Source organism: Trichoplusia ni, chromosome 11, assembly GCF_003590095.1.
Source record: "Trichoplusia ni isolate ovarian cell line Hi5 chromosome 11, tn1, whole genome shotgun sequence".
Classification (NCBI taxonomy): Eukaryota; Metazoa; Arthropoda; class Insecta; order Lepidoptera; family Noctuidae; genus Trichoplusia; species Trichoplusia ni.
Window position 1 is genome coordinate 4,468,793 of NC_039488.1, and position 22,940 is coordinate 4,491,732.

A 22,940-nucleotide genomic window follows, 5' to 3' on the forward strand; every position below is an offset into this window, starting at 1 on the left:
ACTATTCATTAGAATTTCAGCGAACAAACAAGTTCTCGATATTCAAGAAGATTATGTCATTACCTATCTTCAAATTAATGCCATCACACGCAATAGAATACATTATAAAACTAGACAAGTGCAGGCTTAGTCGAAGTTGTTAAAAAAAGTAGGTTTGTGGTACAATTTATCAAAATTTTATCTATACTAATATATAAAGCTGAAGAGTTTGTTTGTTTGTTTGAACGCACTAATCTCAGGATCTACTGGTCCAAATTGAAAAATTCTTTTTGTGTTGAATAGACCATTTATCGAGGAAGGCTTTAGGCTATAAACCATCACGCTGCGACTAATAGGAGCTAAGATATAATGGAAAATGTGAAAAAAACCGGGCAGGTATACCTAAATCATAACTTATATCTTCTACCCACGGGGACGAAGTCGCGGGCAACAGCTAGTGTTAATATAAAATAATAGTGATTTAGATATTTTTTTCAATGTCCGTCAGGTAATTTAATGAATTATAAGGATTTTCAAACATATTGACCAAAATATAATGAACAGGTGATACGCGTGACGTCACTTCTGCGTATGAATCTATATCTATATACTAATATATAAAGCAGAAGAGTTTGTTTGTTTGTTTGTTTGAACGCGCTAATCTCAGGAACTACTGGTTCAAATTGAAAAATTCTTTTTGTGTTGAATAGACCATTAATCGAGGAAGGCTTTAGGCTATAAACCATCACGCTGCGACTAATAGGAGCGAAGATACAATGGAAAATGTGAAAAAAACAGGGCAGGTATAAATCATAACTTATATCTTCTACCCACGGGGACGAAGTCGCGCGCAACAGCTAGTTTTTAAATATGTATGTGACAGGTTAAAAGTATCTATACTTTTATACCTAGGCGTCAAACATATGCATTGTGGTCTGCAAACATTTATTTATATCAATAAGTAAGTACCAATTTCTGGCAATTTCAAAGAGGCCAAAAGCCAGTTTTAAAACACACTGAAGGCGTTAAACTTAAAAATAACCACTGTTCAGGTCAGATTGTGTATTGTTTGTATAAAGAGAAACTTTGTTTCGGTAAACAAGTTATGACGAAAATAAATAATAAGGTAACTCCCGTTCTGCAATTAACTTTTTGTGCCGTGTGGGGCATAGTATTTTGATTATTTTCCGCGAATATTAAATTAAAGATTTTGATTGAAGAATTCAAGATATGGTTTAAATTATAACGTTTTCGTATAGTTAGTAACTGTCTTTTAATTTTAAGGGACGGGTGACATAGTGTGATAACATGTGTGTGACATAAATTATTTACTTATAATTAGGTAAACAACAACTGGGTTTTTCTTCACATTGCTTGTCAAAGAGTTGTCCTTTTCTCCTTCAATGCAATTTTATTTACACCAATTATTATCACCTAAAATCTATTCTACGCCAGAAAGGTAACTTCAAAATCTGTTTTTACAAGACAAGTAGAAGAAGAATGGGGAGCTATGACCCAACAGTGAGACTAGATGCTAAAAAATCACATTAACAAAATGTAGGCCATCTTACCAGCTCCACAAATCCCAGAAGGTCTTCGTCCGGAGTGTATAGAGTCCCTCTTCATTCTCTGGACGAGGCGCAGTGCTGTCATGCTGACCTCGTGCGACTTCTCCCCAAACTGCAGCTGCGACGAGAAACGAAGAATATACAGGCACGGATCTGGAAAAGATAATGGATGGGTAAGCTCTTGTAATTTTTGACGAAAATATGTAAGAATTAATATTAAATAAAGATTGAAATTTGAAGTAAAGTTCTTAAAAGCTTTCAAAATATCCCTGACAAACTGAATTGTTTTAAGTAGTCTCCAGGGACCGGACAACCCCACTTTAGAGTTAAGCCGTTTGACAGGGTAACCCGTACACGGGGTAACTCATATCGCAGTGTTACCTTTTGTTCGAGTTACATCCTCGAAACCCAGCGAAATGGTTAACACCTTCATTATGGTAACCACGTGAAGGGGTTAACCCCTTCAATAACTTAACCCTTTGAAGTGGTTACCTTCACGAAAGGCTTTTATTCGTGTTACCCTGAATTACCCACTAAACTTGAGCTGCATACTTGCACCCTAGCGGCCCCTCATTGCTTTACTAAGACTACGGCTGATTTTCTTCTATCGCCGACGCGTCGCGCCTCTCGGACAAACTACCTACGCGCGAAACGTCATATAGGTAACTAGTTGTTGCCCGCGACTTCGTCCGCGTGGTTAGAAGATATAAGTTAGGAATTTTTGAACGAAAGCCCTCGAAGATTAATATTTTTCCCCGTATTTGCCACATTTTCCATTAAGTCTTCGCTCCTATTAGTTGCAGCGTAATTTTATATACCTAGCCTAAAACCTTCCTCGATTATTGGTCTATTGAACACAAAATGAGATCAAATTTTTTAGATGAAATTATTTATAATAATTTAAAAAAAAATCGAATACAAGTTTTTTTTTCATTTTTTGCATTTTCTGAGAAGATTTGACGGGTGAATTTTCGATTGAAAATTAGAGTGTTTTTTTATATTAATTCAAAATAAGGTGAAAAAATAAATATTTTTAATCAAATAAATTACAGCGTATTTGGAACACAAAAAAGTAAGTTTTCACCAAATTTCGTTACAAAAATAAATTTTGGTAAAAGATAAAAATAATAAACCACAATCTTGGTTTTTTAGATTTTTCACATAAATTTTGACGTTATGTGAAAAAAATGTAAACACAAAAGTTTTAGATCTTTTTCTTTTAGAACTTTGCCATTTGACTTTTTTCGATACGAATTTTAGTTTTGCCGGAAATTGATAAAAACCGTTTTTTACTCTTCAAACGTCACTCCCACCCCCTTCCCGACCTCAGATCACCCGTAAATTATTTTTCCTTTCATTTTTATAATATTCCCCTCCTTTTCTAATGGGTTTCATCCTACTATTTTTTAATTTGGTTTTAAAAATTATCGACCCTGGTCTACAAGTATAGACACGAAAAATATATATCACAACGTTTGAAAAGTGCGACAAGCAAAATTAAACTGTAAGATCATATCTACAATGATTTTTATTCCATGTTTACAAGTCGCTCGGTAAATGCAACAATGGCGCCGCTGGGCGGTAAGATGTCACGTGCGCTCGTGGTTATACTATTTTCAAACTAATGTCTATGATAAAGAGTGCATATTGCATTGTCTTAGGTTGGAGTGGGTTACCCTGTTACAGTGTTACAGGGTAGTAAAGGGTAACCTGTTCAGAACAGGGTTCCAGTAACCCGTTCGAAGGTGTAACATATGTCATAGGGTTTTTTCTTGAAGCGCTTAAAAAAACCCCTTCAAAAACCCTTTCAATGAGTATCCGGACGGTCCCTGGTAGTCTCCCTTATTCAAAAATATAGCCAGTTAATGAAACGCCGTTTTAATTAAAGTTGCCACTTAGCCTTATGCTAGTCGTCTTTATGGGTAAAATAATTACATATCACAGCTATCACATTATACTAAATGTTTTGGACAAACACCATGGTGCCATACGTAGCTTTTATGTGCCTTGGCACAACGTCTTCACTTCAATTTGTGTTTAAGTACCAATTAGAGGGCTACGGTGGCAAAATAGTTTAAACAAAATTGCTGCACTTAGCGTTGGTCTGTTTAGCCATGAACTAGCTAGTACAGTAGAGTGCATTTTAAATCGATCCTTGCAGAATGGCCTTGTCAATTAACTACTTAAATATCTCAAGTGAGGAAATCTGTTTGTCTGCGCTTAATTTCGTTCCGATTAGCCGATAATACCAAGTTATAAATAACCAACATGTCTTGATATCAATTGACTTATAAGTTAGAGTTAAGGAAAAATCTGTGCAAAATGTATTAATTAGTTTGTAATTTCGTATTATCTTAGTATACTCATAGTTTTTGGTCTTTAAGACTTTCTGAATTAAAAATTCACATTCAGATTGAATTGCTAAAATTAACATATTCAGATAATGTTCTTATACCTATTGTTTTACACGTTTCGTTAGAAACAGTTTAATCTAGTGTGAAGAAAGAATCTTGCGTCCATATTGTCTTAATGGTATAAAATCGTGAGATTTCAACAATCATATCTGCAACAGCATATAATGGACTATATGCTGTTACAAAAATAAGGAAAATACTTCAACTTTTTGAGATCTTCATCATTGCTTAATTTGCGTGTTTTTTGTGTTTTTTTCCAAATAGAGCAATTTAGTATTTTTAACTTCGTAACTTCGAAATAAACTAAAACGTTTTTTTAAGCTCATTGAACACGAATTATTTATTAATATAACTAGCTGCTGCCCGCGGATTCGCCCTCTTCAAATCGAAAATTATTCTACGGGAACATAAAGGCGGGATAAAAGTCCTATGTTTAAACCTGGCTATAAACTATCTGTGTACCTAGTTTCGTCTGAATCCGTTCAATGGTGCGTTACAGAGAACTATTAACAAGTATTACGATTAACAATAACAGAATAAAATGTATAGTGTATTCGACGACCTCCGTGGTCGAGTGGCGTACGGACCGGTTTCAAGGTGTCGCTAGCTCTGAGGTCCCGGGTTAGATCCCCGGTCGGGTCAATGTAAAAATTCTTAAAATTCACATTTCTACATTGTCTCGGGTCTGGGTGTTTGTGGTACCTTCGTTGTATCTGAATTCCATAACACAAGTGCTTTAGCAACTTACTTTGGGTTCAGAACAATGTATGTAATGTTGTCCGCATTTATTTATTAAAAAAATAAAAAAAATATTGTAATTTTACGTCTTCGTGTGTATTTTGACCGTAAACAAAACAGCTGACTCTCGCACGTAGACGCTAACCCACATACAGTAGTAGGTGTTACTTACCGTAAACCTAACAAGGATATCCGTATCCGATAGTAAATGGCTTCCTCAAAGATTAAGGCGTTAACTTGTTACACGCACGTTGTTAACAAGATTACTCGAAAATGTATAAAAAACAAAATTAAATTAAAAATTGTGAAATCCTGGACAATAAAAACTTCAACACCCACAACTTTAAACGACTCGACCGATTCTTGTCAAACATGTCCAAGGACACGCAAATAATTCCAAATCACCTTCAAAATTAAATTAAAATCCGTCAATCAGTTCAGGAGCTATGATGCCGCAGATAGACAGACAGGCAGACACGTCAAAATCATTTTTGCGTGGGGGATTTACACAGCGTAGAGCAGCCTCTGGCTTACACAGGCAAGAAATTTGCTTTAATAACTGATGATAAGTGGTATTCCGCATAGAACAGAATTACATAATAATGCTCATATTACCTACTTACTTACTTACGACATTTTTTTACGTGGAAGTATTAATTACCGAATCCAAACTAAGCATTAGCTAAACAAATAGGTTCATTATTAATACTTAAACGGCTAGGCCAATATTAGTGGTAATTTGCCAAAGAATTCATAAAAAAAAACACGACCATTATTTTTCAAAAACCGCAAATCTGGGTTTCTTACTTCATGCATTAGAAGATGACTAACATCATTAGAGTGACGTAAACTAAGATAGCATTGTTCGTTTATATATGGAGCAATGGGCCAATAGGTATGTCTAAATATTAGAAATAATACTAGCACTGTTCGTTAGTACCAACTAACTATTCAAAATTCAGACGTGTTTGAAAAAAATCACAGGTACTTATCGGGATCACACGACTAGTTTCGGAACCAACCGGAGTCCTTAAATATGTGCTGACGCAGTCACAAAATGAATTATAGTAACAGTTGAAACGATGGCAAAGGTCAAAACTAGCTATGTTGACTTTATTCTTGTAAAAAAAATATTAAAATGCATTTAAATTAGAGACAAATTGTCATTTTAATAGTGATTTATAATGTTTACATAAATATGTGAACGTTAAAATTATCTAGACAAGACTTCTCGCGTTTATGTGTATAATGTGTTTGAAAGATATTTGTGCGGATAATATTATATGTAACATTTTGTAATAAATTTAATAATGTAGGAACTTCCAGTTCTATTAGAACAGCGCACTTCGTTTGTGAATTGGGTAAATTCGAAAACATATTTTATTGTATTGTTATCTCGTCGGAAAGAAGAAAATGGTTATATAAATAATCCAATTACATTTTTCTTCTGACTTTAACTAACTTACAATTCAGACAATGCCATATAGTACCTAACGTTAAAGATTTTTTTTGTATTACCTTTAACACCTCTGTGGTATTGTCCCAAACATAAAAAAAATGAATAAAGAACGACCTTAGGCAAGAAGAGTTCCTAATTTATAATTTTGTATATTTTTTTGATTGATGTCAAGGTTAAAAAATGGCGGAACAAAAAGCCAGGTAGAAATCTCTAACTTAATTTTATTTTAAGAAAATGTATCCAAGACGCTTTTATAGCAATGATGCGTCAAAAAATAAAATTAAGAGCCAATCTTAAATACAGACAGAAATAAAAACAGTTTTAAACAAATATGACGCATAACTATTCATATAAATATTTAAATTATATCAATCAGATTCAGAGCTTGTAAATTTTCCATCGGATTGCACATTTTAGCATACATGTCATTTTATAAACAAAACATATTGTTTGTCACAAAAATGCTTTGCTACCTGTCGACTTATACATAATTCATTAAAGACGGTTTTCACAAACAGATCTTTATTAAGTAACGTTTTTAATTACATCTATTTGTTTCTACGTTATATTACGTTTGTCACTTTATGAGATACTTAAACTCAGTAACCCACTTTGAGCGACGTCTCGCGGATTCTATTCCCCGCGTAGGGCAAGCGTTTATGATATCCTATCCGCGAAGGCTTGTTCTGAGTGTCTTATGTCTGAGAACCCCTCCAAGACCCAAGGATTTGCAAATAAACTTAATTGTTGTCCAATTAAATTCTATACTAAATTATAAATAATTTATAACCATAAATAAAATAAAAACGTCTTGAGTTCTTGACAGTAACCTTTAGAGGTACACTTACTTGAAATGTCTAAACACGATAACAAACTAACAATAGATATAGAGATTAATTAAATAACAATAAAAAAAAACATAAGTACGATTAAACAAAGACTACAAAGATGGATAAACAAAACAATGAATAATTACTCTATGAAGGTTTTACTTCAATAACGACGAGTTTAGTTAATGGTACATACATGTATTTCTTTTATTAATGTAACCTTAGCACGTCTTTTCAAAGTGTTAATGAACTGAGTTCAACCGATTTTTTGTCTGCTTGGTACCTTTGGAAGATGAAACCGCCTTATTCGCAAACGTCACTCAGTTAAAAGGCAACCTTAAGTGTCACACCGTCTTTGTAAATAAGAATGTTGAGACGAATACATACTTAACATGAACATCACTACGCAATTTGTACCTTTTGAACGTGGTTATTAATATATACCAAAGATATATAAGACAGGACGGTTTTATTCCGATTTTATGTTCCCGTTCGATCATTTTCGATTTTTTTGCGGGCAGACCCGCGGGCAATAGCTAGTTTAACTAAAATAAAAATTTTGCATACTATCCACCCATGACACGTATTATAACATACATACATATGTACACGGCTTAAAACATTGGGGACTTGAATCAAAGTCGTAAAAGTTGTATCAATAAACCTCGTTATATTTAAACTCATTGAAAGTAAGTAGTATTTATAGAATCAACCTCTGAAACATACTACTCCGACCGCAATTTTTTTTTACTTGTAAAAGAACCTTTCTTTTTTGAAGTCACTTTAAATTGAATGTATCATCAAAGCTTCGTCAATGTGGTAAGACAACATCAGACTGAAGTTTTACGAGTAAATTATGTCTAAAATTCCCGATACAAAAACAAAAGTCAATCTGTTCGGGGAGCTATGCTGCAAACTCGTCGAACGAAAATTCTGCATTACGAATTTACAACTTTCAAAGTAAAATATTTTTAACACAATATTGCTAAATACAATTTCATGAGGAGGTGATAATACAAATAAAGCAGGACCAAAGCAAAGTGAATGCTTACCAAGTACACATCAGAAGTCATCTTAATCGGCAATATAAACCCGACACACGTAATCAAGCGTCGCTCACACATTATTTAAATAGCAATTGTTTTATTCATATTGCGAAACTAACAATTGCCGCCAAATAAGGCAAATTTTAATGAGTTTTTAATTGCAATTGCATCTTAAGGCTGAATTTTTATTGGATCCTTAAGGTCAGTGCGGGCTTGCTTTAAGAATACAATGCTCGTACAGAGGTAATGAGTAATCGCGGTGCTGTATAAAATTTCTCCATCTTAAGTTATAGTTCAAGAACTTTAGGCCGAGGTTAACAACAATATGTAGGTAACATACTCAACGTATACGCATAAAAAATGCCAAAGAAATATAAAATCTATGTCAATCGAAACTCATGAGCTAAAGAATATTCTTCTTCTCTTATAATAGAAAGTGCAATATAACCATATTTCTTTAAAAAAGTTACATTGCTACTTTTCTCCTTGGGTTCGAACCTCTTGCATAAAAATCCATGCACAGAACCGCAAGGCCTTACTACTTCTAAGCCATAGTAACTTCTAACACCACGCAAACATGTTTTATGTTACCAGTATTTGCATATCCAAACGTCCTTGACATAGAAATGTAATTTCTTCGTATAATGTAAGAGGAAACCGTTTTACATGCTATCTGAAGCAGCAAAACTAGCCTAGAAAGTATGGGAGTGCAACCTTCACCTCAAAGCGATGTTTCCGACTTGAACCAAGGACCGCCTGATGCATTGCTGATTAACTACACGATACGGAACTGCACCCTCTAGTGAGGCGTGCGATACGAAATGCAGTGTTTGTGTAACTTGGAAGTGAAGTTAAATAGTTATACAACATAAACTAAATTCTTCGTTCCTTGAAATTGAATGTTTTCCGGTATTCGAACAGTATGATTTAGCGCCTGTTTCACAATCACTGAATTGCAAAATTTTACATTGTCTGTATGAAAAAAGCTGACATATAACTTAACGGGAACATTTGTGGCGGCGCGCTGGTGAAACAGGCCCTTAGTGTTAATTATTCCGGCTATAGATAGGACGCTTCTGACGTTGCAAAACATATAAAAATTAAAAATATGCCAGGTATAAACAGGTGAACAAACAACCATGCGTACAGTCTCAGTACCGAGAAAACTTAATTCAGGACAAAACTATGCAATTGTTTTACCGCAATCATCAGAAAAAAATAGACTTCATTCATACTAATTATAGTCCTTTAAACACTGGTTTCAAACTGGGCCAGTTATGTAGACCACTCGTAATTGATCCATAAGTAAACTTGAAACGTCATCTACAAGTGTTAGCACTGAAAACTATCATTAAACCATAATTACAGCATCCAATGACCTTCTCATTATGTACGAGTCTCAGCAAATTATCATCTTGTCTGGAATTTACATAATTTTCTACGTCTGCATTACGAAATTTTAATCAATCGTTGTTAATTTAAATGTCACGTGTTTCCAAAATGCTGACGTTACAGATATTAACAATTTTTGTCAGTTCACGGCTGTTGGCACCAATATAAAAACTTATGAACGGATATTATATTAAAACTAGCGAAATGCGAGTCGGTTTCGCCCTCGGCCAGTTCCGTATCAATTTTTTATCTTGTCTGCTGTGTGTACTAGTTACTCAAAAAAGTCCCAAAAAAAATCATTTTTTCGTATTCAAAATATTTTTGTTATTTTTTATAGCGGCCACATAAAATTGATTATGTGTGAAAATTTAAAACTGTCTAACTGTCTACGGTTAATTACATACAGTCTGGTGACAGGTGGACTCACGGACAGACAACGGAGTCTTTTGGACCTTAACCAAACAGATATAATTTTTAAGGTACGGTTTTTTATAAATCAACGTTTTCATCAACAAAACTATTACTTAGTAGTACTAGGCACTACTCAATCCAAGTTTGTAGCTCACTTAAACACTTGACATTAAGATACATAACGATAATTGTTAATAAATATTATCTACATAATCTACAACCTCTCGACCTTAACCGAACACATAAAGCAACAAATACATATATTGGATATTCACATAATTTGCGTAACAATTGTACACAACTCCAAGGTGGATGTAAAATTCGTGGCAAATTAATTAGCATCGGCAGTGGTTGCGTAACATCCTTTCACAAGAATCATCGTGGACCCCCCGTACTTTATGTTAAGGAAAAGCGGTATCAAGGATAATACCCAGATAGCGTACGTTGATGATATCAATACACATGCAGATAATATATTCAAACTATTTCCTGATTCTACTTCCGTAGTCTTTCGTAGCTATTCGTAACGAGAATTACGAACTATTTAGCCTCGTCATAGAGAGTACTAAAGTAACAGAAATTATGACTTTGCTGGTTTTCCTTTATCAGTGCTAAAAAATGTTGCTTAGTACCAAATTTCAAGATTCTTAGTTACCCTGTAGATTATGTTGTCTCACGAGTATCGAAAATTTTCGGCATAAGCGGCTGTAAGATAATAAGATTTTGATTCCGTTGGCTTGCAAGTTTTTTTTTTCTCTTTTGACAGCTTTAATGAACTCGTATACCTGGGTATTTGATATGGAATTTCAGTTTAAATTCCAAACATTCCTGAGAGAAAGAGTTTTAACAGACAACCAGAGAGACGGACAACGGAGTGCTTCCTATAAGGTTCTGTTTTTTCCTTTCGAGTAAAGGAAACTAAAAAGCAAGAAATAACGGAATCCTAAAGCGGAACATAAGAAATTGGTAACGTAAACTAAACATTTATAGTTAATTTTGAAGATGGCATTAAATCATACTATTTCCATTCGCTTCAATAAATCAATTTAAGGAAAAATAAACGCTATCTATTCTTGTGGTGACGCAACGACCTTAGTTTGGAATACTTTTCAGTTTTCCTATAGCCATGGATTCATGGCACTATAAGAACAAAGTGATGTAGATAAACTTTTCATTTCATCAGAAAAACTGACCCCAATTACCGTAGACAAAGACAACATAACGTGTTATAGATATGAGTTTTAGTTCTTATAGTTTTTTGGTTGAATATTTGAGCTCCCTAAAGTTTCCTCAAGAGGAAGCAGTAAGGGAAAAATTGTAGAGACTGGAAAAAAGGACAATAATATGCCGCTACTTTTTTTAGTCAGTATTATCAGTATGTTTGATAAAACATGATATGTTAGAAGAAATACATCTCAAAATGAATCCGCTTTCCAGACATAAAACCGTCGTTAAATACCAAAGATTTAATTAAACATTCTCTAGAACAAGTAAACCACCAGATTATCGACAAACCGTGTCTTACATTATCATCGTATTAAAACCTGATCTCCGACTAGAGTAACGGCATTCACGTCCACACCACCAAACGTGTTTCGTTCGAAAACAAAGGCAATCTCGCTCAGCAATAGCATGTATATGGTCTGCTTACAGGCTGCGCATGCGCGGTTTGAATGCCGATGGCACTATATGCCACCCGCGCTAACCTCATTCGTCGTATGAATATGAAGAGTGAATTAAATAAACATAAAATTCACGTTTGAGCAATGAAGGACCTCGAAACGCTTTCAAAATATAAACATGATTTTGGAAATTAATTATTCGAGAAAAAGGGTGTTTGAGTGTTTGAGATGAGGTCAAGTTTATAGAAATGACAGTTTGAATAATTAATTTTCAATTGGGTTTCTCGATTTACTCTACAAATGAATATGTGACAGAAGTCCCAATATTATTGGGGTTCCCTACCCAAAACCCTTTTTATTGAGCTATCTACCTATCCGTATGTCCGTCACCAGGCTGTACCTCATGAACCGTGTTAGTTATATTATTAACTACTTCTACTTGACTCACTTCCCTTCGCCGCAAGTAAAACAGTGTAGAAAAAAACATTGCAGTACTTAACATATTAGCGACAGTGTAAAATTAAAGAAAAAATAAACTATCCTCAGCATGATAGGTTGCAAACAATATCCCGTTCGAGCATGACGATCAAAAACTGTACTGTTTCTTCCGTATTAAGATGAGTAACATAAAAGATTACTAATATTAGACTGGTTTTGAACTCACCGTGACTAAACACAACTAGTATCTGGTAGGGTCCTAATCCATGTACCTACACTAAGACATCTAGACTCCTTATTATACAAAAAAAGACTATGCAATAGGAACACATAATCTACGTGAGTCCATAAAGCCTACCAGGACAACTTAAAGTAAATTGCAGTTGAAAAAGAGAGAAACCGCTCTATGCTGTGCTTACAAAACTGCAATAATAGGTTGTAGGATACAGGATATCGTGTCCGGGATCCGGGACCAGTTTGTCTCCACTTGCCATCTTTTGGGGGTTTCGGGTTTCGTTGGCGCTGTACCATCGCAAACTAACTAGCTTAATCTTACGTGTAATACACAGCTTCTTACCTCTCTGTTAATTAAAGAGATTGATTAGACCAGTCATTTATTCAAAATAACCGTGACCCTAAGGTCAAATAAGAGTGGCACCAATACTTTGGCTTATCATCAGCTGATATAATGCTATAGGGTCAAGTATTTGCCGATTAATGCTGACACAGCACTTATCGTAACGTTGCGAAAATTGTTTTTTTTTGCAGTTACAGTTGACAATCAAGTGAACTTTTGTTTTGCAAATGTCGTAACACATTCACACGTTACGGATACGTATCGAAATTGTTTAGTTTTAAACAAGATCGTGTGAGAACTACCTTTTTACTAAGTACAGGATATTTCCATTCAAACTGCGCGGTGTAAAGTTTTTCTCAGGTTTTACTGCTCCACAGAAATTATAGTCTGATCTACCTTCACTGTATTGCACTAAAATTTTTGCACAAGTTTGAGATTTTCATAAATGTACGTGATCATTTTAAAATCTCAAAATTCAAACAGGCTCAAATTAACTGGAAAATTGTCTTATCTACATTTGGCGATCAGATTCGCATAATCGCATATCGTTAGCTGAAACTGCATTTATACGAATTGCATTGATATTATGACATCATCTACTTTCTCGGTCCAAGTTGTCTGCACTGGAAGCAGGTGTCCCTAGTGGCCTTGCGCAAGAGTCGGCCGGAGGCACAGCGCGCCGATCGTGAGCCGCGCGCCGATACCAAGCGCAGTCGGCCTAGCGCATTGGCGCGCGCGCATACATCCACGAGGATTTAAACTGTAACTGTTCGGTCGATCGTAATATTAAATTATTAGTTCGTTTACCCGTGTTAGTGAGCATAGTGTTGTGTTGTCAATTGTTTGTCATATGGTTAAGACTGTGGTCATGTTGCAAGGGCACGTTCGGTGTCCCTCAGGAATGAAATGAAGGGGAGGAGCTCCAGGGCGCCCAGTCAGCTTCCAGTCGTGGTGGGGAAAGTACTCCTGCGCTGGCTCTTCACCAAAGCCGACCTCGTGTTCTTTGTTTACCGGTTTGTTATCAATACATATACAGTAATGCTTGTTTGTAAACACCGACATTTTATACATAATTAATGTTTTATTCAAATTCAATAGGTAGTTTCCTAGATTTATAAGTAGTGTGATGTTAATGCTTTACCTACAAAATAAATAAATTATTGACTTCCCTACGACAATGTCCATTCTTATAGCTCATTTACGGAGGTTCTCCTAACTCATACGAAAACAACTGCAAATCTTTGGAATCCATAAGGTTTGCTCCCACTGTTCTTTTAGAAATTCTATAATTTCTTGATAAACAGATACTTGAATTTTATTCCCTAAACAAACATCGAATTTTATTTTTGCAACTTTAGACTTAAAATCTTCTCAAGTATCAAATCCGGGAAAAGTTTTGAAAATAAAGCCACTAACTAACTAACTACCCTATAGGAACTTTTCTCAAAATATTAAATGTGTCAGTCTTGGGTTAAAAACCCTGTGGCTGAAAACTTAAAAAAAAATATAAGTTATTTTTGCGAAAAAAGATTTTTTTTACATTGCAAATTTTGGGATGTACATTTTTAGTTAGCTAGATTATTTCACAGGTTCTCAAAAACAATCAATAATAATCTGAAAATTGGAAGTTACGGAGAAGGACCCTAAAAGAATAAACATAAGCGTGTTTTCCAATCCTATCATAAAAATAAATAAAGTAGACGTGTAGGAGTTTTTTGTACGTCGGAATCCATTACCTTAAAACAAAATTACAGTTCTCAAAAATCCAAATGTCTGATTACCATCGTTGAATAATAAACAGATAAGTCGAAATGCATGCAGATAAAAATAATCGTCTCTACAATTACAAGCTTTTAAAGGAACAAATTTAGAACGTAAGTAGTATTATTGTTAAAAATGTGGTACAAGACCTTAATCTCATTTTGACAAAAAGGTTCAAGTATAACTTTTAGTTTCATGGCCGGCAAAAGATCATTTGTACAAGTGTACATTTTACAATTAATCAAAACGTGTTCTTCTACTTATCACGTGTCACAATTGCAAAATTTAAAACCTAAATGGTCAGAGTCGAATGTAGACGAAGCAAAAAGCACACAGTATAAAACACTAAATGTAATAAATTTGAATGTAAATGACTTTGCAGACATGTTCTGGGATGGATTAGAATTAATAATAGGGCTGGTTTTAATCAATTTTAGAAAAATGGGATTATCCCTTACACGGGATTAGCAATTTGGGCGACCGCATGTAGCTGTATTTTTTCGGTCGAATACCTGCACTAAACTTCATATTACATATGCGGAACCTTCTTGCATACCTACTTACAGTCAAAGTTCGGAATTAATAACAGGTTGATCAAATCAATGGGCGTGATTTTATTCAATTTTTAATTTTTTCTCGTAACGGTCTAGTGAGCCCAAGTGGTGCTATGTCACGGTTTGATACCAAAGGCGGTGTTATTACATTTTTATTATATTTTTTTATTGTTTGTATAACAGACGATCTGTACTTTAAATTGGCATATTTTATGAATAGTAAACTGCTTGTAACGTCAAACTGTGAGTTAGTCACTCAAGGCGCTATTGACCTAATTTAAATTACTTATTGACAGAAAGGGATTGGTGAAAACTAGTATTTTAATTCTTAGTGTTGTCCAAATGCTGTTTTATTTGATCAATTGTCAAATATAACTAGCCTGAATAATATGATTAATTGATCAAAACGCTAACGATCTGTCATAGTAGGTACTTTGAGGTTTGACAATTATATTTTTTTCTATTTTTCATGTTTAAAGTTCTTTATTGGACCTGCCAGTGCTAAGTTGAAAGTTTTAATAATAATAATGAAGACAGTATAGGTAAATATCGTTAGCTATCAATTTGAAAGGAACTTGACACGATTTGACAAATTCATAAACCAATAATCTCCAGTAAAGTCATATTGGCAATTGGCCAGGTTTTGACTCAGCAACCTTGTGATAAGAACCGGTCTGAAACCTCCAGGCTACCAACAATTGTGTAAACCAAAACACAGTTGAATGTAAATGGGGTCAAATGTCGTACTGGCAGTGTATTCACTGATTCGTAAATGTCATATCCAATTAAATAAATACGAGTTACTAATTAGTGCAATCATCGTTCATATGAAAAGTGGAGATTAATAAAACGTATAAAACAAACAAAGAATAAATAATTGGTATATTTTGTATAACGAAATACAAGATTTTTGTGGGATTAACTGGCTTTCATATTGGAAAAACATCCCTACAGTCAGTATATATATCTACAGTTCTATAACACCTTCAGGGGTGTGATTCATAGGCAATTATGCCAATTATATAATTATATATCGTAGCATAACCAGCATAACGAAGATCCTGAACCAGAGATAGCGAATGCAAGTGTCGTGAGGATGATATTAGTATTACTGTCGAGGAGTCTGTTCATGTACATTTATATTTTTTGCTTCCGTAAACATTCCGAACTGCTCGTATGAAATCGTAACGATTTCTGTATATGATGGGGTTGGCATGGCCAATGGGCAATTTCAGTATGACCAAAAGCCTCTAGATTTATAATAGACAATAAAAAAAAATCTTAATTGTCGGCTAGCTTCATTACGAGCAATATTTATGGCAATTTGTATTCAGTGCCCGTTGTCTTCTTCACAATATAGAAGGCGAAACGAAGTTTCGATTCAATATCAAAATACGTTGCGGTATCAAAAATTATTACGCTGGTTCTTTTGGTAATTTCGAGAAAATAACAAAAAAAAATTGACAGACGCGTAAATCTTAAAGAATTCTTTTTCTTGGGTTTAATTTTCGATAAAATGACTTTAAATTACTGAAATACACTTTTATGGTCAGCATGTAAATAATTAGATAAGTAATATAGATTCATTTCTTTGATTATTTTAGATAACGAGTTAGGATCTGTCAACAAAAATAATTGTACCTACATTGGACATTGGACATTGGATAATAAACTGGATATCGATAAATGTACTGAATTGAACTTTGATCTCTGATTTGGCATTTCTTTGATGACGCGTTATAATATAAATTTATAATATCATTCAAGAAATAAAAACTTTATCGGTTGTCTTCGCCATAACTTCTCGATAGTGATATTTCAAAACAAGTTGCAGAATATATAATTAAAACCTGATCCATAAAAAGTCGTCTGAATTATCCTAACTTTTGTTCTGCAGTGGATGCAAAAAAAAAACTGTCTTTAAAACGAAAGTAACAAAAAAAAAGCTTTTTAAAAATTTTCTAAGCTGGTTACCTACCTGAAATGATAACAACGTAATTATTGATTGAAAAAATAATCTTGTCTCCTCCCGTCCCTCTCCTAAATAAATAAAATATATTTGTACTCTTTATTTCACGTTTTAACCCTATCCACAGTAACCGAGCCCTAACTAACTCAAAAAAAAATGAATGATAAGGAGCACGTCTACTTTAACCATGAATCCTATAAGCAATAGCGTGCCTAACCTTGCAGGACCGGGATCCCCAGTAGCCAAGGTCAGGTCGCCGTTAAACTGATCCGCTATGAGTAACTTTTTATTAGCTGTTCAGTTCATGGTCACCGTCCTTTCTCGTCCAACACATGACAGTATTACAGAGTATCGTTTATCGAACATGTTACCAGAATGTTCTTTGTCGTTGAACAGACAGATATTTACGAAATTTCAGTTTAAGATTTTTGTCGTAGAAATAGGGTTAGGCAAATTTGAATTCCGGGACAACGGGCTTATCGCGAAGGTCAAAGAAAGGAACATGGGTGGGTTTTAGTCAATAAGGGTCTGGCAAGTCGTTCCGTTCAACATAAAGCGGAAGGAATTATTAGATTCCCATCCTATCCAATATTATGTTTTAAGGGAAACAAACCTGATAATGCTTTTCTACTATTGTGGTTAAATTGTCGGACCGCTGTCATCAGTATAAAAAGCACTAAGAAACTTATCCCAACATGGCCATCTTTATAGTACATAATTATTACTACTTATTACGAAAACTAACTGAAAATAATAAATACGATGTTCTGTTTTTAAGATAATAAAAATACTTACGATATTAATTACGGTTAAATTAAGTAAAACCACCGTAATAAAAAGAATATTTTATATCCAAGTTTACCACTTACCTACATGTGTCTGCCATCCGACTAATAATCATAGATACTTTATTGACGATTGCTTTAATATCCACTAAAGAAAACATTACGAAAAAAAACTCATCAATTTTAACGTATTCCCCTTAACGGTATTCAAATTGCATATTTTGGTTAAGCTCGTAAATGCAAATCATATGTTGAATACAAAACTGTTTAACGGTAACCTGCATCTACTCGGAAAGTAAAAAGTTCGACACAAGTTTGTCTTCAATTAACAGGCAAAAATCATCTTTGTTCTGGTAGGAGGATGCCGACGATTCCTTGAAAACATTTGCGTGAGTTCTTCGTTCCGTCATTATTGCGGGGTGGCCTTAATAGTTTTCGCTTGAATGGGACAAGACAAAAACTGCATGCACGCAAATATTATACGGATAATGATTGAATGACTCGGGAGAGTCTTTCAGTGATTGTTTCTTGGTGAGTTAAACAGAAAAATTATCGGTTTAGGATAAAGATAGGAGAGACGCCCTGATATTTTTATCTTATTGGAATCTTTAACGTCTTTTGAACTTTTCCTTTACCTAATCCTCCAGTCCATGAGAAATTTGAAACATCTTTCCGTGACAATTGCATTAAAAATAAAAGTTGTCGCTGACTATTTCCTCTTATGTCATATCCGTCCGTACCTAGGCCATTAATTTTTTCTAGCTATACACAAGACTAAAAAGCAATAGTTGACAGCATAATAAAATAGTAAAAGCCATAACGTTGACATAAAAAGAAAATATACTCAACACAAAGACAAAATTATGCATAGAATATCTCCATTCAATGTCTAGGGCCATCAGAATAATGTGTCATACTTGCGAACACTAGAATGAAAGCCCAGCTCTCACAGTAAGCCCTAGAACTTTCTCCCAATAATACTAGAATACGTCGTTAGAATCGACACACACAATACTATAAAGAATCTCATACATTTCAATAGCTATTATTCAAATAATTTATAGTGAAAATAAACACAAGTTTATTTAAGATTTCACTTGTCTTCAAATTGTATTCGTTTTTTCATCCGCTGACTGGAAACGAACCTTAATTAAACAAAAAATGTCCCACGAACCTATAGGGACGATTTGGGTATTGATCAATCAATTAAAATGTGTAAAGAAAAACTTGACAAGGGGAAAAAAGGAGGAAAGTGCGGACAAACGAATTGCAGGCATTGTTGTAGTAATTAATACAACTTATCTTCACATAAAGACAATAATCTTCCCATGTTCTCGATAATCATTTTCCCATATAAAGGTTGTAAAAAACTTAAGCAATATAACAGCTGTCGTATTACTTGCAACAATTTTACAATATTATTTTTACTTATGACAAATGGCTTGATATGAAGGAATTGTCTTCGAAGACAGATAATACGCAGGTCCTGTTTGATCCCGGTTAGGGCACATTTTATTTTTGCAAAACCGAGAGATGCACGATATTTTTTTTTCAGATTCCACGAATTGAGGATACCAATAAAAAAATATTCGATAAGAAGTGTATGACATTTGCTTTTTGTAAAATAAAGTATAGTAGTGTAGTGATACTACAAAATACTTCAATATAACAGGCCTATTAAAAAAAAAATATATATATTTTTAATTCATTGTTTGTAAATAGTTTCTCTTAATTTTCAGGTTTATATGGTATGCGTGTCATTTACACGTACGATCATCGATGAATAGCAGCGTGGATTTCTTTGAAAGTCTTATTGACGAGGACGGGCGCTTCGCCGAATTAAACAATTGTCAAGAACCGCGAGAGCGAGGGTACAGACCGCGTCCGAGACAACTAGCTCAAGGTACGTACAAAACACATAACGGATATATCTCTTTATAGTCAGGTATCTGAACGCACCAAATGTCATTTTATTCCAGTGCCCAGTGCCAGTACATTTTCCCGCATGCGCGGCCTCCGCGACCTCCGCTTTGACTCAGTGTTGCCTTATTAAAAAGACAAAGATAATGGTTTTATTTATAAATTAAGAATTGCATCAACGTCCGGTCCCTTTTAACAAGCTTTAGTTAAAACTTGTATTTTAGTCAGTTAGGAATAATACAATGGTTGACTACAGCGTCTTAAATTTTCAGCATCTAAATGCTTAGTTATATTTATTTAACATGTATAAATACTTATAGTAGACGAAAAATAAAAAATAAAATATTAAAATAGTAATTTCAAAAGGTATTTTGTGTCCCAAAGTGACAACACTATAAACATCATTGACTTTTCCGCTCTCAGCTCTGTAGTAAAAACAAAATGGCTGACGTTTCTGCTTGAAGCTCGCGGCCTAAATGTTTGCGAGATAATTTTAAAAATATTGTGAGGTCATATATTCAGTATGTCGAATTTGTGTTCTAGAATCGTTTCAAAACCTCCGAAAAGGTTACAGGATAGTATGTCTGTTGCACAAACGAATGCTTGGATGAATGGTGAGCTCGTGAAGCATTGTAAATATTGATTTATTTATGTGTCAATTGAAATAAGTGCTAAAGACGTTGAAAAGGTCAACAAATGGGTTAATTACGGTTGTTTGGCTTAACGAATACAATTCTGTGTCATGGTTCGCGACATTTAATTTAGTACACGACCTAAATACTGTTACATCTGTTGTATTTTTAACTCATCGATAATGTCATTTACGAACGTTGTGTATTGGTCTTTTACAGCCGAAAATATCAACAATGGTGGTGGATTATCGTTGTCACCACCGCACACGGTGTCGCAGCGTGAGACTGGCACGCAGGTGTCCCAGTGCTACAGCGGGCCGCCGTCCCCCTGTGGGTCGACAAGCGCGACTCCTTCCCCCACGACCTCCCCGGCCCCTCCGCCCGGCACTGCCACTTTAGACCCCAATTGGCAAGCCACTAAACCCACAGTGCGGGAGAGAAATGCTGCGATGTTCAATAACCAACTTATGTCGGACATCACATTCATAGTTGGAGGACCCGGTATGTTTCCTTATCAGTATTATTGTATTAGTTTGTTTTGTACACAAGGTTTTGTTTATCCATTCTATAACATAATACTGAATACTTGATATTGCGTAGCAATTTAAATAAATAATCTTACAAGTTTAAACTAATTTATTTTTCTTATATGTTTCAGGCCATACTCAAGTCATTCCTGCCCACAAATATGTATTAGCGACAGCAAGCTCTGTCTTCTATGCTATGTTTTATGGTGGATTAGCAGAATGCAAGCTAGAGATTGAAGTTCCTGATGTTGAACCCTCTGCTTTTCTCACACTTTTAAAGTAAGTTTTCAGCTTTGTATTTGATCAATTATGTTAAGTTGTTTTCTGTTAATCAACTAACATTTTGCTTGTTTTAGGTACATTTACTGTGATGAAATACAGCTAGAGGCAGATACAGTGCTATCAACACTGTATGTCGCCAAAAAATACATTGTCCCACATTTGGCCAAAGCTTGTGTCAATTATTTGGAAACTAGTCTTACAGCTAAGAATGCATGTCTACTTCTCAGCCAGTCCCGTTTATTTGAGGAACCAGAACTGATGCAAAGGTGCTGGGAAGTGATAGATGCCCAGGTATGTGAATCAGCAGAGAATCTCACCACTATGTGTCTTGAACAATCATCATCATACAGCAGTCTAATGCTTGAACTATCTGATTCGTCCAGTCGAATATTCTCTAGTCCAGGAAGTATGGAGAATGTCCATATTTATAATTAAGTACAGAGACATTTTTAAACAATTTGTAACATTCTATTTAAATTATTGACTGATCTTGTAACAAACAAGTAAATACACAAATCTATTATATTCCAATAGGAAGACAGACAAACAACTGTTGAAGTATTTATTATTAGACAGTAAAAGTTAGTAATTTATTCATAGTTATTTCGGTGTTGTTTCATATCAAAGTTAACTAAAATTAATATGTGCCACAAAAGTAAAGCATTTGTATACTCAATTTTAGGTTGTGATATAGGTTTAAGATAATTCTAAACAAATATTTTACATTCCACTAAGCTCTCATTATGTACCTCTAGTCATAATCATAATTATGTGATTTAGAATAACTGCAATACAGTTTGCTTGAATAAATATGCATTGGTGTGTTAGTCATACATTATGAATGTTGTGTAATGCATGTAAATGTTAAAATAGCAATTTTGTAACATCTTTAATGTAATGAATATAGATAAATAAACTATTGAACAAATTGTATTGCAGTTTCAATATACCTTCACCTAAAATAACACAAATTATTTTCTTTTAGGCAGAGATGGCCCTGACTTCAGATGGCTTTGTTGACATAGATGTATCAACATTAGAATCAGTATTAGCAAGGGAAACACTTAATTGCAAGGAAATAAACTTGTTTGAGGCAGCTTTAGCTTGGGCACATGCTGAATGTCTGCGAAGAGAAATTGATCCCACTCCTACAAACAAAAGGGCCATGCTTGGAGGTGCCATATACTTGATAAGATTTCCTACTATGTCGTTAGAAGAATTTGCAAACAGTGCAGCTCAGATTGGCATCTTAACCCCACAAGAGACTATAGATATATTTTTGCATTTTACTGCATCAAGCAAACCACTATTATCTTATCCTATAAAATCAAGAGCAGGACTCAAAGCTCAGGTAATTATTAAGATTACATAAACATCCATATTTCAAAATTAAATTACAAAAAATTACAAAAAATTCAAATATACCATATTTAATTAACTTGTTATTTTTTTACAGATTTGCCACAGGTTCCAGTCCTGTGCCTACAGAAGTAATCAATGGCGGTATCGCGGCAGATGCGATTCCATACAGTTTTGTGTAGACAAGAGAATTTTCGTCGTCGGTTTCGGTCTATATGGATCGTCTAATGGAGCAGCTGATTATAATGTAAAGATTGAGTTGAAACGCTTGGGCAGAGTGCTGGCAGAGAACAACACAAAGTTCTTCTCAGATGGATCAAGTAACACATTCCATGTGTACTTCGAAAATCCCATACAAATTGAACCAGAGTGTTTTTACACTGCTTCAGCAATACTAGATGGGAGTGAACTAAGTTATTTTGGACAAGAAGGTTTGAGTGAGGTGTACATGGGAACAGTGACTTTCCAGTTCCATTGTTCATCTGAGAGTACTAATGGCACTGGGGTACAAGGAGGCCAGATACCAGAACTTATTTATTATGGACCCACAGTCAACACTTCCATGGCCAACACAACCACTAATGAGGACTGACAATCGACTAGATCTCGACCCTTTAACTATTATTCCGTATAATAAACGGATCACTTAGTTTTCTCAATATTTGGACAAATCTCAA

The 22,940-nt window shown here is 34.6% G+C and overlaps 2 protein-coding genes across 6 annotated transcripts in view; one reads left to right on the top strand and one right to left on the bottom strand.

Moving 5' to 3' along the window:
- Window positions 1–22,940, bottom strand: part of LOC113498885 (transcription factor IIIB 90 kDa subunit-like) — a 32,906-nt gene that overhangs the window by 6,782 nt on the left and 3,184 nt on the right. The window contains exon 5 of the mRNA XM_026879061.1: window positions 1,551–1,700. Within this exon, the coding sequence (XP_026734862.1) occupies window positions 1,551–1,700 (150 nt within the window). The remainder of the gene's footprint in view (window positions 1–1,550; window positions 1,701–22,940) is intronic.
- LOC113498886 (BTB/POZ domain-containing protein 6-like) lies at window positions 1,698–22,940 on the top strand. Of its 5 annotated transcripts, none has more exons than XM_026879064.1 (7): window positions 1,698–1,720; window positions 19,283–19,446; window positions 20,315–20,596; window positions 20,754–20,901; window positions 20,979–21,195; window positions 21,890–22,255; window positions 22,361–22,940. In XM_026879064.1, exons 1-7 carry the CDS (start codon window positions 1,713–1,715, stop codon window positions 22,853–22,855), a joined length of 1,680 nt encoding a protein of 559 aa, XP_026734865.1. In that variant the 5' UTR covers window positions 1,698–1,712; the 3' UTR covers window positions 22,856–22,940. The 5 variants fall into 5 exon arrangements, with proteins under 5 accessions (XP_026734865.1, XP_026734863.1, XP_026734864.1 ...); XM_026879062.1 differs by lacking the exon at window positions 1,698–1,720 and adding an exon at window positions 12,256–13,487; XM_026879063.1 differs by lacking the exon at window positions 1,698–1,720 and adding an exon at window positions 17,577–18,074.

Excerpts from the sequence above, each read along its gene's own strand:
- LOC113498886 (XM_026879062.1), top strand. The coding sequence starts at position 13,381 with ATGAAGGGGAGGAGCTCCAGGGCGCCCAGTCAGCTTCCAGTCGTGGTG. Across the intron at positions 21,196-21,889 it reads GGGAAGTGATAGATGCCCAG|GCAGAGATGGCCCTGACTTC; the intron begins GTATGTGAATCA and ends ATTTTCTTTTAG. Across the intron at positions 22,256-22,360 it reads GAGCAGGACTCAAAGCTCAG|ATTTGCCACAGGTTCCAGTC; the intron begins GTAATTATTAAG and ends ATTTTTTTACAG.